Below are 12046 nucleotides of genomic sequence, written 5' to 3' on the forward strand. Positions count from 1 at the left end.
TGCGCCATCTCAGTACAAGAGTAAAGCCAAGGCTTTTGGGGATGGTTGCCCTGCTGCCATCCTTGCCCTGGCCGTTACGGAGGAGAAGTCAAAGCTGGTACCTCCTGTGCGTGTTGCGGTTGCTGTTGACGTGACCCTGTCCTGTGCAGCCTGGTGTGGGGCATTTCAACACGTTCTCGTGCATCGCCAAGACTTCAGAGCGAGAAGGGGAAGGGGAGAGGGGAAGGGAAACAAAAACAACTTGATAAAAATCAGAGGAAAAAAAAAAAAAGACAAAATCATCAAGTCTCGTACGCTGGTTTCCTAGAAATCGGGGAACGTGAAATGCTGTAACTAGAATTCGTCTGCGTAGAGAAAAAAACGATTTACAAGGCAGCAGTGCTCAGGTCAGCACTAGATTAGCATCTCTGCACACAGCTTGGGCTTTCTCCTTGTTTGCTGATTGCAATCCGGTTTCCCCCAGCCAGCCCCTCCCACCCACCACTGTTTTGGAGCCAGGTCTCCCGATTTCAGGTAGTTTTAAGTGATTGAAGTTGTATCTCTGCTTTTATCCTTAGGACTAGTCTTTCTTTGATTTTTTTTTTTTAATTTTAATCTTCAGGATTATTGCTTCCTGCAGCACTGACCTTAAAAGTAAAGAAAATAATTTGATTTGCAAGCTTTTCTAAAGCACACAGCTTGTGTTAGTTATTTATTAATATTTTTTCTTGCATTCAAGCTTGTGTGAAGATAGCCGTACTTTCTCCTTGTTCCCTGCAGTTCTGTGTTTATGGCAGGTCTGCAACCTTTGAAATTACTGATAAGGAAGGGCTCCTTTTTTTTTTTTTTTGGTCTGTTATGCCATTATTATAAACTTAAAACATTGATTTTTATGTATATGCACAGGGAAAGCTATTTAGGATGCTGGTAGAGAGGTAGAAATAAGATATCTCTTTATGTGTATATATATAAATCTGTTATGATGATGATAAATATTTTCTGTGGAATAGATGAATCTTGATATAGCAGCTTGTGAATTTTACAGCGATGAGAGCGTGGGAGGAGACTCGGCTATCCTGCACGGCCTGAACAACTCCTCTCCTTTGCTGTACAGCAACACCTTCAGCACGCTTGGACAGCAGGAAAGAAGAGTTTCCCCTTCTTCCCAACGTGATATCCCAAATAGAGAAAAACATGTGCCATTCAGTGTAAAGATGGGAACAGCTTAGCACACCTCTGGAGGTGGGCATAATTTTTAAAGCACCTCTTTGATTTTCAGAGAAGGGACCTCGTTCTCCACAGGATGGTGCTAAAAATCTTTAAGAAGGGTAGGACTTCCTAGTAATCTCCATAGCATTTCCCAAGAAGAACAGTAACAATTTGGTGGATAAAAGCATCCCGGCACAAGTTGGAAAAGCACCATCCCATGCCAGAAACTCCATTATAAGCCCAGGATTAACATCAGGCTTGTGCTAGGGACTTGGTCATAAAATTCACATCACTTGGGACTATTTGGAGTGCCCATTGGCCTTGAGACGGCTCCATCAGGTGTGAAAATCCCCCTAGGAAATAAGGCTTCAGACTAATTTAAGCCAGCCTTGTTATCCCACCATGTACTCACTCTCGGGAGGGATCCTGTCTTTGTGCGGACAACCAGAGAGGCTGCGATGGTGAGGGTAGAGTCCCGTGACGTGGCCGGTCCCATCGCAGCCAGGAGTCGGACATTTGATTTCTCGCTTCTCGGGTCTTGAGGGATCTAGGGATTGTGGGGAAAGGGCGGTGGGAAGCAGGTTAGCGGATTTGGAGGGGAAGAGGTGGAAAGGAGAGGAAAATTGCCAAGGATGCTTCCCACCACTTTTCCAGTCAAACAGGGAGAAACCTTTGGGTTTGGAGGTTTTTTCCCTGAAGGTAGAATTGTAACACTGGAAGTTTAAAAAATTAAAATCAGCAAAACAATTTGAGTAGTTAACCCAGCTAGGAGCATAGAGCAGCTCACAGCGACCGAGCAGGCAGCCCAGCTCAGCACCCGGGGGACTCTGCAACCCCTGCCAAGTCCCTCGTGTTGCTGTGGCCGGACTCCTACCACTACTTTAAAACCCACTTGGATTTTAAACGAGCCCTACTGACCAGGCTGAGATTTTCAAGGCCAACAGGCAATTTAGCCAAGCAATTCCCCTGCTGAGGTGTAGAGGACACCATCATTTTGTGCAATCACTGTTGACCTCTAGGATGTCCCCATCCCTCTGGGCACTGAGGATTTGTGCTAAATTCCTTCTGTGGGCTGTGAAACCCCCCAGCAGCCTAGTTTTCATGGGGTGCTGAGCAGACAAATTCAGCTGGGGATGGGAAGGAGGGAGACACGTGAAGGCTGGTCCCCATACCTTTGCCGTAGTAGCTCTTTCGGATGCTGTCCAGCGGTTTGCTCTGTTTCTCGTCCACCTGGAAGTGCTTTACGTGCTCTCCTGGCAGCCGGCTGGGCTCCCGCACAATTTTCACCTGCTCAGCCTTCAGTGCGATGGCTTGTTCCAGCAGCCCCAGGTTCCCCCTCGTCATCATGTCATACATCTCTGACTCATCGGTCACCGCTGATTTCTGGGAGCGGGCATCATCGTCTTTGTCGTCATCCGACCGGACCTCCACGATGACCGAATACTCGGGCTTCGGGCTGAACTGCCCTTCACAGTGGCTTTTCTGGGTGTCCTGAGAAGTGTGAGGAGCTTCTTCGCAGATCACTTCAGGAGCCATCTCCTCCTCCTCTTCATCCTCCTCTTCTTCTTCCTCTTCCTCCTCTTCTTCTTCCTCTTCCTCCTCCTCCTCCTCATCTTCATCCTCCTCCTCATCCTCCTCATCTTCTTCTTCTGCTTCAGCCTTTTGCAGTTTGCAGGACTCCTCGCAGTTCGCGTCGTCCCGGTGCTCCGGACACAACTCGCTGCTGCGTTCGCTGGTGACCTCGATGACCTCCTCCGCGTCCTCCGTCTGGATGATGATCTCCTTGTCGCACTCCTCCTCCACTAACTCTTCTCCCGCATCCTCGTGGACCAGGTGCACAACGTTGGACGGTGGCTTGGAGACCTGCAGCTCAGCTTCAGGCAGCTGCCCTTCGATGGCGAGGGTTTCCTCCGCTATTTGGCCTAGGTTTAGGAGAGAGTTGGCGATTATTTCTTGATAGCTGCTATAGTTGGCCTTGCTGGGCCCAGACATACTTGTTGCCGTGTTTTGTCCATAATGGGTCAATTTTGCTGGGCTTCTCTCTGAGGGGGGGAAAAGAAGGAAAAGAAAGAAAAAGGGAAGAAGAAAGAAAAGAAGGAAAAGAAAAAGAAAAAAGGAAGAAAAGAAAAAAAAAGGAAGGAAAAGAAAAAGAAAAAAAGGAAGGAAAAGAAAAAGAAAAAAGGAAGGAAAAGAAAAAGAAAAAAGGAAGGAAAAGAAAAATAAAAAAGGAGGAAAAGAAAAATAAAAAAGGAGGAAAAGAAAAAAAACCAGGAGGAAAAGGAAAAAAAAAGAAGGAGGAAAATAAAGTAATTGTATAAGCTCGTAAACATCTCTTTGTCTTACTTAAGCTTAATTGAAACCAGAGCCTGGCTGTTATACCCCTGGAGCAGCCTAATTTATTGCATTTGGGAATGGCAGGTAGTAAGGGGATTTCCACTGGAAGCTTTCACAGGGCTCAGATGTGCGCGGCTTCCAGCCCCCCACCATCAGCAGCCATCTGGCCCCCTCGTTCCCGGTGCTCCCCAAGCCAGGGCCTCCAAACCGGGACCGACACAGTGCCAGGACCCGGCTGGACACCCAGCTTGTTTCCTGTCACTCCTCTCGGAGAGCGGCCGGATTCAGCCAGGGAGACGGGTCCTGCACCGGGGAAGGCAGCCGAGCCCCTCGAGGCACCGATGTGGGACCGCGGCCGCCTTCCCCGCCGCCATCTGAGCCACGTGGCGAGCTCCTCTGTGCTTTCCATGGGTCTTTCCCCAGAGAGCATCCCTGATGGAAAAGCTCTCATTTTTAAGACACCGGAGACAATCGGTGCGCATCCCCTCAGCTTAACCAGAGCTTTGCCGTTGTGCTTCCACCGAACGTAATAATTGAAGAACCTATCCTGTACATAATTCAGAGGAGCTATAACTCCTGGTTATTAACACTCCCTGCCCTTTATTCCTCTGCAGAACACAGCTCTGCAATCAATAATGATAAAGCACCTTCTGCCGGCTCGGGGCTGCGGGTCTCCTCCTGCTCCACCGCCTCTGCCTCGTCCTCCTCCAGCGTCCCCTCCGACTCGTCGGAGCCGGACTCCTCCTTCACCTCAGCCTCCTCGCTGCCGTCGCTGTCGACGTTGTAGCCTTCATCCAAGGCCAGCTTGAGCGGATGGGATTTTCTCTTCGACACCAGATGTTCAGCCTCCGCATCCTGAAGTTTCCTCTTCTTTGCTAGAGGGCAGCTTTGTAAACTGCAGATGGGATCAAGGAGCAGAGAGGAGGCATTGCCGAGTGAGAAAGGCATGGCTATGGCATCTGAACCGGTTAGGCAAAGGCAAGTGGGACAAATACAAAAATACTAAAAAAAAATAAAAAAAAAATCATCCAGCAGCCCAGATTTTTAGCTGTTTTAACCCTTCATGGCCAGAAGAGCTGCTCTCAGACCTTGAGTTTGCGCAACTTCGTCAGCTTTACTCAGAAGTCAGCACAAGGATGCTGGGCTCACTCCAGCAGTCTGGCCCATGGGCAGTGGTTGTCCAGGGAGCAGCAGGACCAACAGCTCCCAGCACCACTGCTGGTGACAGCCACCAGTGCCACCATGAAACCAGGCAGGGGATGCGGAACCGGCTCCTGGGGCATGTCCACCAACCACTCCAGTTTCACCATTATAGGGTGATGAAAGCCATCAGTTAAGGCTGGCCTGGCCTCCAAGACAGCCAGTGTACTCTCATTTCCCCTCCCCGTCCATAGAGGCACCAAGCAGACCAAAATCTCTGCCTTCCGACAGCTCCCATCAACCCCAGGTGCCTGAGCCCAGGTACTTCTGCCTTGGCTTGGGGTCTGTGGGAAGGCTACTGTTAGCCTGGTGAAGCAGATACCCCAGGATGCCTCACGGACTGATGGAGAGACAAAGTGGCTCTTTGGTAGGCAGATTTGGGGCAGGTGAGTTGGGTTGCTGCTCTGAACCAGCTTCTCTCCAGTGAACGTCTGTCTTCGCATTTTTTGCTGGCATTTTTCCATCCCCACTACCTCCGACCCAGCCTCACCTTCTGTGTCTTGCATACTTTCCACGGATGTGTCCTGAGCCGTTACAGCCTGGGGTTGGACAGCTTGAGAGGGAAACAAGCAACCATCAAGAACAGCAATAGGACTTGCAGAATTCATTTTTAATTAGAAGTGTATAAACTATGGTCCGTTAAACAGGTCCTGTGCACAAGGAACAAAATAACCACAAAAGGGAAGATAATTTCCCTCAAATGGTTCAGCTTGTCCCTTTGAATTCCAAGTGAGGAGGGCAGGAGAGCAGCCTTGCAGTTTGCTAAAAATTAATGAAATGACTCACCCCACTTAATTAGATGAACGGTTCATTATAGTTTTATGAGTATGTTTAATTAAAGATTTGCATGTGTAAGAGCAAGCTTTTAAAAAGCAGACAACAACTGCACTCTGCCTCCCCACTGCCACTCTTCAGTTTTCTTTTTCGCTGGTGCCAGAGGAAGACATGGGCTTTTCACTTACTTGATGGCTTCTCAGGGAACTGGGGTTCCTTGCAGGAAGAAATGGGTGGCTTTTTGGAGAGAGCAGGCTGGGAGTGGATCGAGGAGGTTTTAGCCAGAGCACGTTGGGTGCAGATCACCAGGACAAAAATCCTCAAAAGCACCTCAGAGCCTCACTTTTGGGGAAACGGATGGGATTTAGGTGACCACATCTCCTAAATCCCTGCATTTGTTCCTGCTGCTCTGCAGAAGAGGATGAGTTAAAGACTTCCAGGGAGCTCTGGGCAGCGCTCGCAGCCACTGCTGCCTTCGCCACGGGCTGCAGCGACGCAGCCTGCTTGCTGCATCCCTCGGCGCGGGGCCGCGCGCCTCCCCTGCAGGGGTAATTAGTCCCAGCTCCAGGAGCTATAAGGGCTCCAGATAAGAAGCATTAAAGCAAACATTTTCTGGCAAAACCAGATTATGGCATTGATTAGAGGATGCCCAAGTGACTTGCCTGACGTCTGAGGAATTCTGGAGTCGTGTAGGATTAATAACCTCATTTAGCACCGTATCACCCTCGGCCCAGGAAGTTGGAAGTGCTAATGAAATCTCTTGATGACAGTGCAAAGGGAGAAGGCATCGCCAGCCCAGAGGGGATCTGGCCAGCCTGTTATTCTTGGAGTAAAAGACACAGGACAACATCGAACAGTACCAAGTCAGGCTTTAGGGACTCAGAATTTCTGCTCTCAGCAGAGAGCTCAGCCCTTGCAGAAAGCTAAGGATAAGCAGGATCTGAGTGCGCTGATGGATGCAGCAGCTCTGGGTGCACTGGCGGGTTATTAATGGCTCAACTCCCCAGAAGACCCTGCACAAGTCAGATCGCTGTGTTCAGAGAATACCAAAAACCGGGACAGGAAAGGACTACTGAACTGTCAGGGGAGCAGGAATCCTTCCTTCGGGGAGACCGGCTTGCTTTAGCTTAGCAAAGCTAATGCTAAGAGGGCAAACGACGGCAGCAGGTCCCCTAAGGGGACGTGGCTTTCTAGAGGAGGCAGATGTGTGGCCGTGGGTGTAAGCTGTACCTCCTGGCCCCTCCAAGACCAAGTCCCTCCTTCCTGCTGTCCCCTTCGCTCGTGGCCCAATTTCAGCGCGAGATGCTGAGCATCCTCCAATGCCATCGCTTTGGGGACGGCTCCCAGCTTTTTCGGCGTGCACACGCAGCCCGAGCCCAACGTGCCTGGGGTCTTGCCTGCCAGCGAGGCATCCCTTCCCGACCAAAACGCTCGAGGTCATACATAAAAAAGATCTCGTCCCGCTAACGTGCACAATAGGAAGAGGGAGCTCCCCCTTCACTGCTCCCTCTGCTGATGATCTGAAAGTCTATTTAATTTTAATTGCCCTCAGTCATGACTGAGGCTGCTCTGTCCTTAGCAGCCCCAGACACACTTTAAGTGACTGGACGCCGAAAAACAGAGCGGTGTTTATGTTACCAGTGACTTGCCTGAAAAAGGCCTTATTCAGTGGGAAACAAGAGCAGCTCTGATGAAGATGTTACAGGCTTTTATAAGCTTTCCTGCATCAATTAAAGCTGATCCCCCCCCCCCATTTTTGATGTGGTGAAATGAAGCCTGCAGTAAAAACCAAGTAGGAAAGAGCCAAGTGGTTCAGCATCGAGTTTTTCCAAAGCAGGTGGCGATTTGGGATGTCTCTGGCTTCGGTGTATTAATTTAATCCCTTTAAAAAGCACCAGTGCAGAGGTGATGCTCGGCATGCTCTGGGCCAGGCTTTCTCGTTCCCGCTCTCCTCCGGGGAGATCTCATGCATTTTGGCAGGAGTCTCAAAAGGCGAAAGGGGCTTCGAGGTCTATCAAAGCCGCTCTCCTTCCCCGCAACAACCACCAACCACCGCACCGACCTGCTCTCCCTCTCTCCACAGCCTTCATATGCTTGACAAAAAGGCCTCTTATTGTTATGCAGACGATGCCCTGCTTCCAATTAGTCGATTAATCGTCCAGTTAATCAGGCAATTAGGTGACAGCTGCAGAGATGGCTTTGTGGAGCACTGTGTCCTGCCCCTTATATATGTCACCTGCTCCAATTACCACCTCCACTCAAGTGTTCAGCAATAAAAGTTGGAGAAGTGGCATGCCTGCCACTCGCTCCTCCCGTCTCTCCAGAGTAATAGGAGAGTGGGGGAGCAGAAATGCTCTGAAATTGGGTTGGTTAAGGTCCAATTACTCTTTGACACACAGGGCTTTCTAACAGAGGCTGCTAGGAAAGGCAGCCCCTGCTATTAGCGCCTGTCCAGGTTAAAGACTCCTACCTCTTGCGTAGGCCCTTGTGCAAGGTTTAAAGGGAGCTTAGAGATGGGGGAAGTTGTTATTTATAATGAGAGGCTCTGTAGGGCTGCAGAGGCTCGCTCTGGCTCTTTTGGCTGCTGCTGTTTGCGTGCCAGCGCTGCTAAATGAGTGACAACAAGACCTCGGTGATTCAGCAGGGGGACATGGGGCCAAAGGAGGAGCATCTGGCACGGGAAGTGATGTGACACGACATTGTTTGGGGGCAATAAGAGGATATAAAATACATGGAAAAGAAATTCTGGTTAGTAGGATGTTGTCCCTAATGATCCTGCAACACAAAGCGTGGGTGGTGTTAGGTTTTGCTGGGGTTTAGATCTGGGATGGGACAGAGGATGGCTGGAGGGTCTTCAGTCTAATGTGACCCATCCAGAGCTTGTGTTTTCATCCCTTTAACTCCCGTGGTTCCCCTGACGTGTGTCATCAAGTGGTGCCCCAAGGACTTGGACACACAAGGTGCCCACCAGTATAAGCCCCCCAGCAAGACCCCCACCCCATTAGTGCCATGGGTTTGCTCCCCTCACCCAGGTTCCCAAGCCTGTAAGGGGCTGCGGGCTTCGCCCAAGCCAGTCCCAGCACGGGGCCTCCCCTCCCTCCCACCGCCGAGGAGGAGCAGGGTCCTTACCTCACCTCCTGGCCGATGAGCTCCGTGGGCACTGGGCGAAGGGCAGGATGCAGCAATGGAAACAAACACAAGGTCAAAAACGCAACAGGGGTGCCCAGCCCCCCCGAGACACCCCCCTTCTCTGGGGGACCCTCTCCTGCCTGCTGCTGGGTTTCTATTGCCTCCTCAGGCGTCCCGTTTGGGAAAGAAAGGGCAAATCTATCCTGCCATCATTTACTGCACGCCAGCCTGTAGTAAATCATAACCCTGCCTTGTAAATCCTCATGCCTGTGCTTAATTTCAAGCACGTGAGTGCATGCTTGCAGCATCAGGGACTACCTCTCTCTAAATACACGATGACTTTAAAGTCAATGGAGCTATACTGATATGCACGCATATGACTCCAACACTTTTAAGTAAAGATTGAGTTTTCTCATGCCTTCTTCTCTATGTTTGCCTTTAAAATGTGCTTCTCAGTTACTCTTTGCACAGTTCACTACTGTTTTGCTGCAATGGCCACATTTACCCTCTACCTATTAAGGGGCACAGGCATATTTTTCTCCTCCCCTTGTCACACCGGACTGACGTGGGAGCCCCTGCCTACGCTCAGACACATGGTAGGGGCTGTGCTACTTGGCTTTTAGGGTAAAGAATAGTTTGTAGGGTTTTCAGGGATTATTTCCCACTTGTGAATAAGAGGACATCCCAGCGCTTACAATAACAACATACAACAACATTGCATCGCTGCTGAAACCTTACATCCAGCCAGGAATCCAAATAATCAGGAGGAAAAAAAAAAAAAAAAAGCCCACAACACAAGTCTAAATTTGCCCAGGCTAAAAACCATAACACGTTTGCTCAATTTGTTTGAGCTAATTGGATTTCCTGGGATCCAGCTTCTGGTGGGATGACTCACAAGCTTCAACAAACTGGAGGCAGCGGCAAGTCCCAGGGTGTATGGAATAAATTACCTTTTCACATCAAGAAACCCAGATTCGAGTGTGGGGAAGGCAGGGTGCGAGAAAATAAATAGAATCGGGGCACTCTCCTTAGCAACCTGAGCAAGCACCTTTATGTACGTGCAACAAAGCAGTGAAACCCAAAGATCCGAGCTCGATTCAGCACACTTAGCAGCATCTGGGTTTTGTTCTGTTTTTAAAAAGATGCAGATGCTGAGAAGAGCAAGGAGGAAGGTGGGTCAGGACAAAGGAAGGTGCTCCACCACAGCTGCGTGGGTGAAGCCGCAGTCCCTGCAGCCATCACACTTTTTCAGCCAGCCCCGTTCATCCCTCGCTTCCAGACACCTTTGCAATTCATCGAATCCACGGCCACAAAAAGGAACCAAAACGGAGAGGCCGGTCCGTAACCATCACACGTAGCCCCAGGACCGCCCAAGGTGACACCCTGTGCTCTGTATCAGAGCACCTCGCCTTCTCCCAGAGAGAAAGCACGCAAAGACAGACCAATAGCAAAAATAAATAACAATCAAGCTTTGCATTAACGAGTCGTTTGTCCTCACGTCCCTGCCGGGGGACAGCCCCGTTTGCTTCTCCAGCACGCGCTACTTCTGCCAGGCACTCTCAGATGTGCAACTTCAAAGTCACTGGCAGAGCGTGCATGATGAAAGCCCCAGGAGCTGATCTGAAGCTCCAGTGATTGCGATCCCCCTAAAGCAAAGCATGCAAAGGGGCTTTTTTTTCTTTTTCCTTTTTTTTTTTTTTTTTCCTTCTCCTGGGTGTAGGGGATGAGGGTTAAATATTATGAGGATCTGTACAGGTTTGTGGTTGGGAGTTTTCCAGGTTTGTAGACAAATTGCAGTGGGGTTGGAGGGGGGGGCAGTGAGCATAACTTAAAGAGTTAAGCCTGGACCTGAAAAATCAAAGCCTATTTGGAACAAGCAAAGTGCAGGGAGCTCAGGTCTATACATCCCCGCGCTGCGGGATAACCAGCTGCTCACCTCTGATAGACTTCGATCGCGTGCGTGCTCTCTTATCGTCATTTTCTAAACTCATCTGGGATGGAAAGAAAAGATAATTGTTGAAAGATAACAAGAAAATTATTGTTAAAGGACAATCTCACATGTGGTTGTTGCTCTGTGTAAATACCTGGGCGGCAGGGAAAGCTTTCCTGCGTATTTGAGACGGAGGTTTCTTGCATTGATTTTATTGTTAACCCATAGTGCCCAAATTTAGCAACCTTAAATTAATTTCCACATCCTGGGACACAACAAGGACTCTCTGCTGGTTGGGTGCCACAGAAGGACAAACACCCAGATGTGATGGCCCGTGCTGGAAACCGGCTGCGTCTGAGATATCACTTGTTAAGGGCAGAACTGGTTTCTCTGGATTTACACCACAGAAGTGCTGTGAGCACCTAGGTTAGTAGCCAGCACGTATTCAGAAATCTCTGAACATGCAGCCAAGCTGATCTCATGCCCGGGAAGGGCAACTTTTCCTGTAGTGTGCTAAAGAGCTTAAATCCTCTCTGCTTAAATTTGACACAAAGAGGGTTGCATCTAAATAACCCCTGCAACATGGACATCAAACAGGAGGGTCTGCAGGGAATACGGGCATGAATAAGTAACATCAGGGACTTCAAAGTGCTTGATATTAATTAAACATCACAACATGCCACAAGATAGCGGAAGGCTGAAGTGCAGCCACCTCTGGGGTGCAGCGCGGGCTCCACACCCACGCCCCGGCGTCGGGGGGGCTTTGAAATCAGGCTGTGCCTGGAGGTGGGAGCAGCGAAACCAGGGGACCTGCACGGTGGGGCAAGAAGATATGGCGAGGTTAATAGAGATGGGATTTCATGAAACTTGTCAATGAAGTTGCTGAAGTGGTCAAAGAGCTGGTTTTACATCTCGCCCCTGACACAGATGCTCTCTCTGCAGGCGGGTGCGTTTGGCAGCAGATGCCAAGGGGGTACGCAGGATCGGGGTGCGAGCAGGGGGCTGGATCATAGCCTGGTAGATTGGGGACAAGACAATTGGGGTTTTATTGCAGTGTTACCGTCTGGGACATTCCTCCTGGGATAACGAGAAGGAGAGAGAACAGCAGGGGAAAGGACCATTTCCAAGTGGGAATGGAAAAAACCAAATTCTCTTTGGAGCATCCTCTACGAGTCCCAGTTGGAGAAGGATGCAGCCAGCTCCTGGGCCATCCCAAAATGAGGAGGCTCCACAGCTAACCCTCTGGCACCCCCAAAAGAAGGGGGGACACGAGCAGCTCGAGGAGCAGGAAGGGACACGCATGCGGAGCACGTGCTGCTCCGGTGGCAGTGGGGACGATGCACGCACGATATGTGCCACCGCACTCCCACGTGCGCCTCGAAACTCTTTCTCGATGGCTGCTGCTCGCAGTCCCCAGCAGAAGGGGCCGGGGGTCCTCACCCATCACCCTCAAATGATGCACTGCTTGGTTTGGGCCTCTCTTGTCCCCCC

The 12046-nt window shown here is 50.1% G+C and overlaps 1 protein-coding gene across 1 annotated transcript in view; it reads right to left on the bottom strand.

The window, feature by feature from the left end:
- Positions 1 to 10616, bottom strand: part of MYT1 (myelin transcription factor 1) — a 34519-nt gene extending 23903 nt beyond the window's left edge. The window contains exons 1-10 of the mRNA XM_075516954.1: positions 10562 to 10616; positions 8626 to 8779; positions 6727 to 6910; positions 6159 to 6319; positions 5827 to 6036; positions 5213 to 5275; positions 4168 to 4417; positions 2361 to 3228; positions 1601 to 1735; positions 102 to 192 (exon numbers count right to left, since the gene is read on the bottom strand). Coding sequence (XP_075373069.1) covers positions 102 to 192; positions 1601 to 1735; positions 2361 to 3228; positions 4168 to 4417; positions 5213 to 5275; positions 5827 to 6036; positions 6159 to 6319; positions 6727 to 6910; positions 8626 to 8779; positions 10562 to 10616 — 2171 coding nt within the window. The remainder of the gene's footprint in view (positions 1 to 101; positions 193 to 1600; positions 1736 to 2360; positions 3229 to 4167; positions 4418 to 5212; positions 5276 to 5826; positions 6037 to 6158; positions 6320 to 6726; positions 6911 to 8625; positions 8780 to 10561) is intronic.
- Between the last annotated feature and the right edge of the window lie 1430 nt (positions 10617 to 12046).

This window comes from Mycteria americana, chromosome 14 (assembly GCF_035582795.1).
Source record: "Mycteria americana isolate JAX WOST 10 ecotype Jacksonville Zoo and Gardens chromosome 14, USCA_MyAme_1.0, whole genome shotgun sequence".
NCBI classification, from domain to species: domain Eukaryota; kingdom Metazoa; phylum Chordata; class Aves; order Ciconiiformes; family Ciconiidae; genus Mycteria; species Mycteria americana.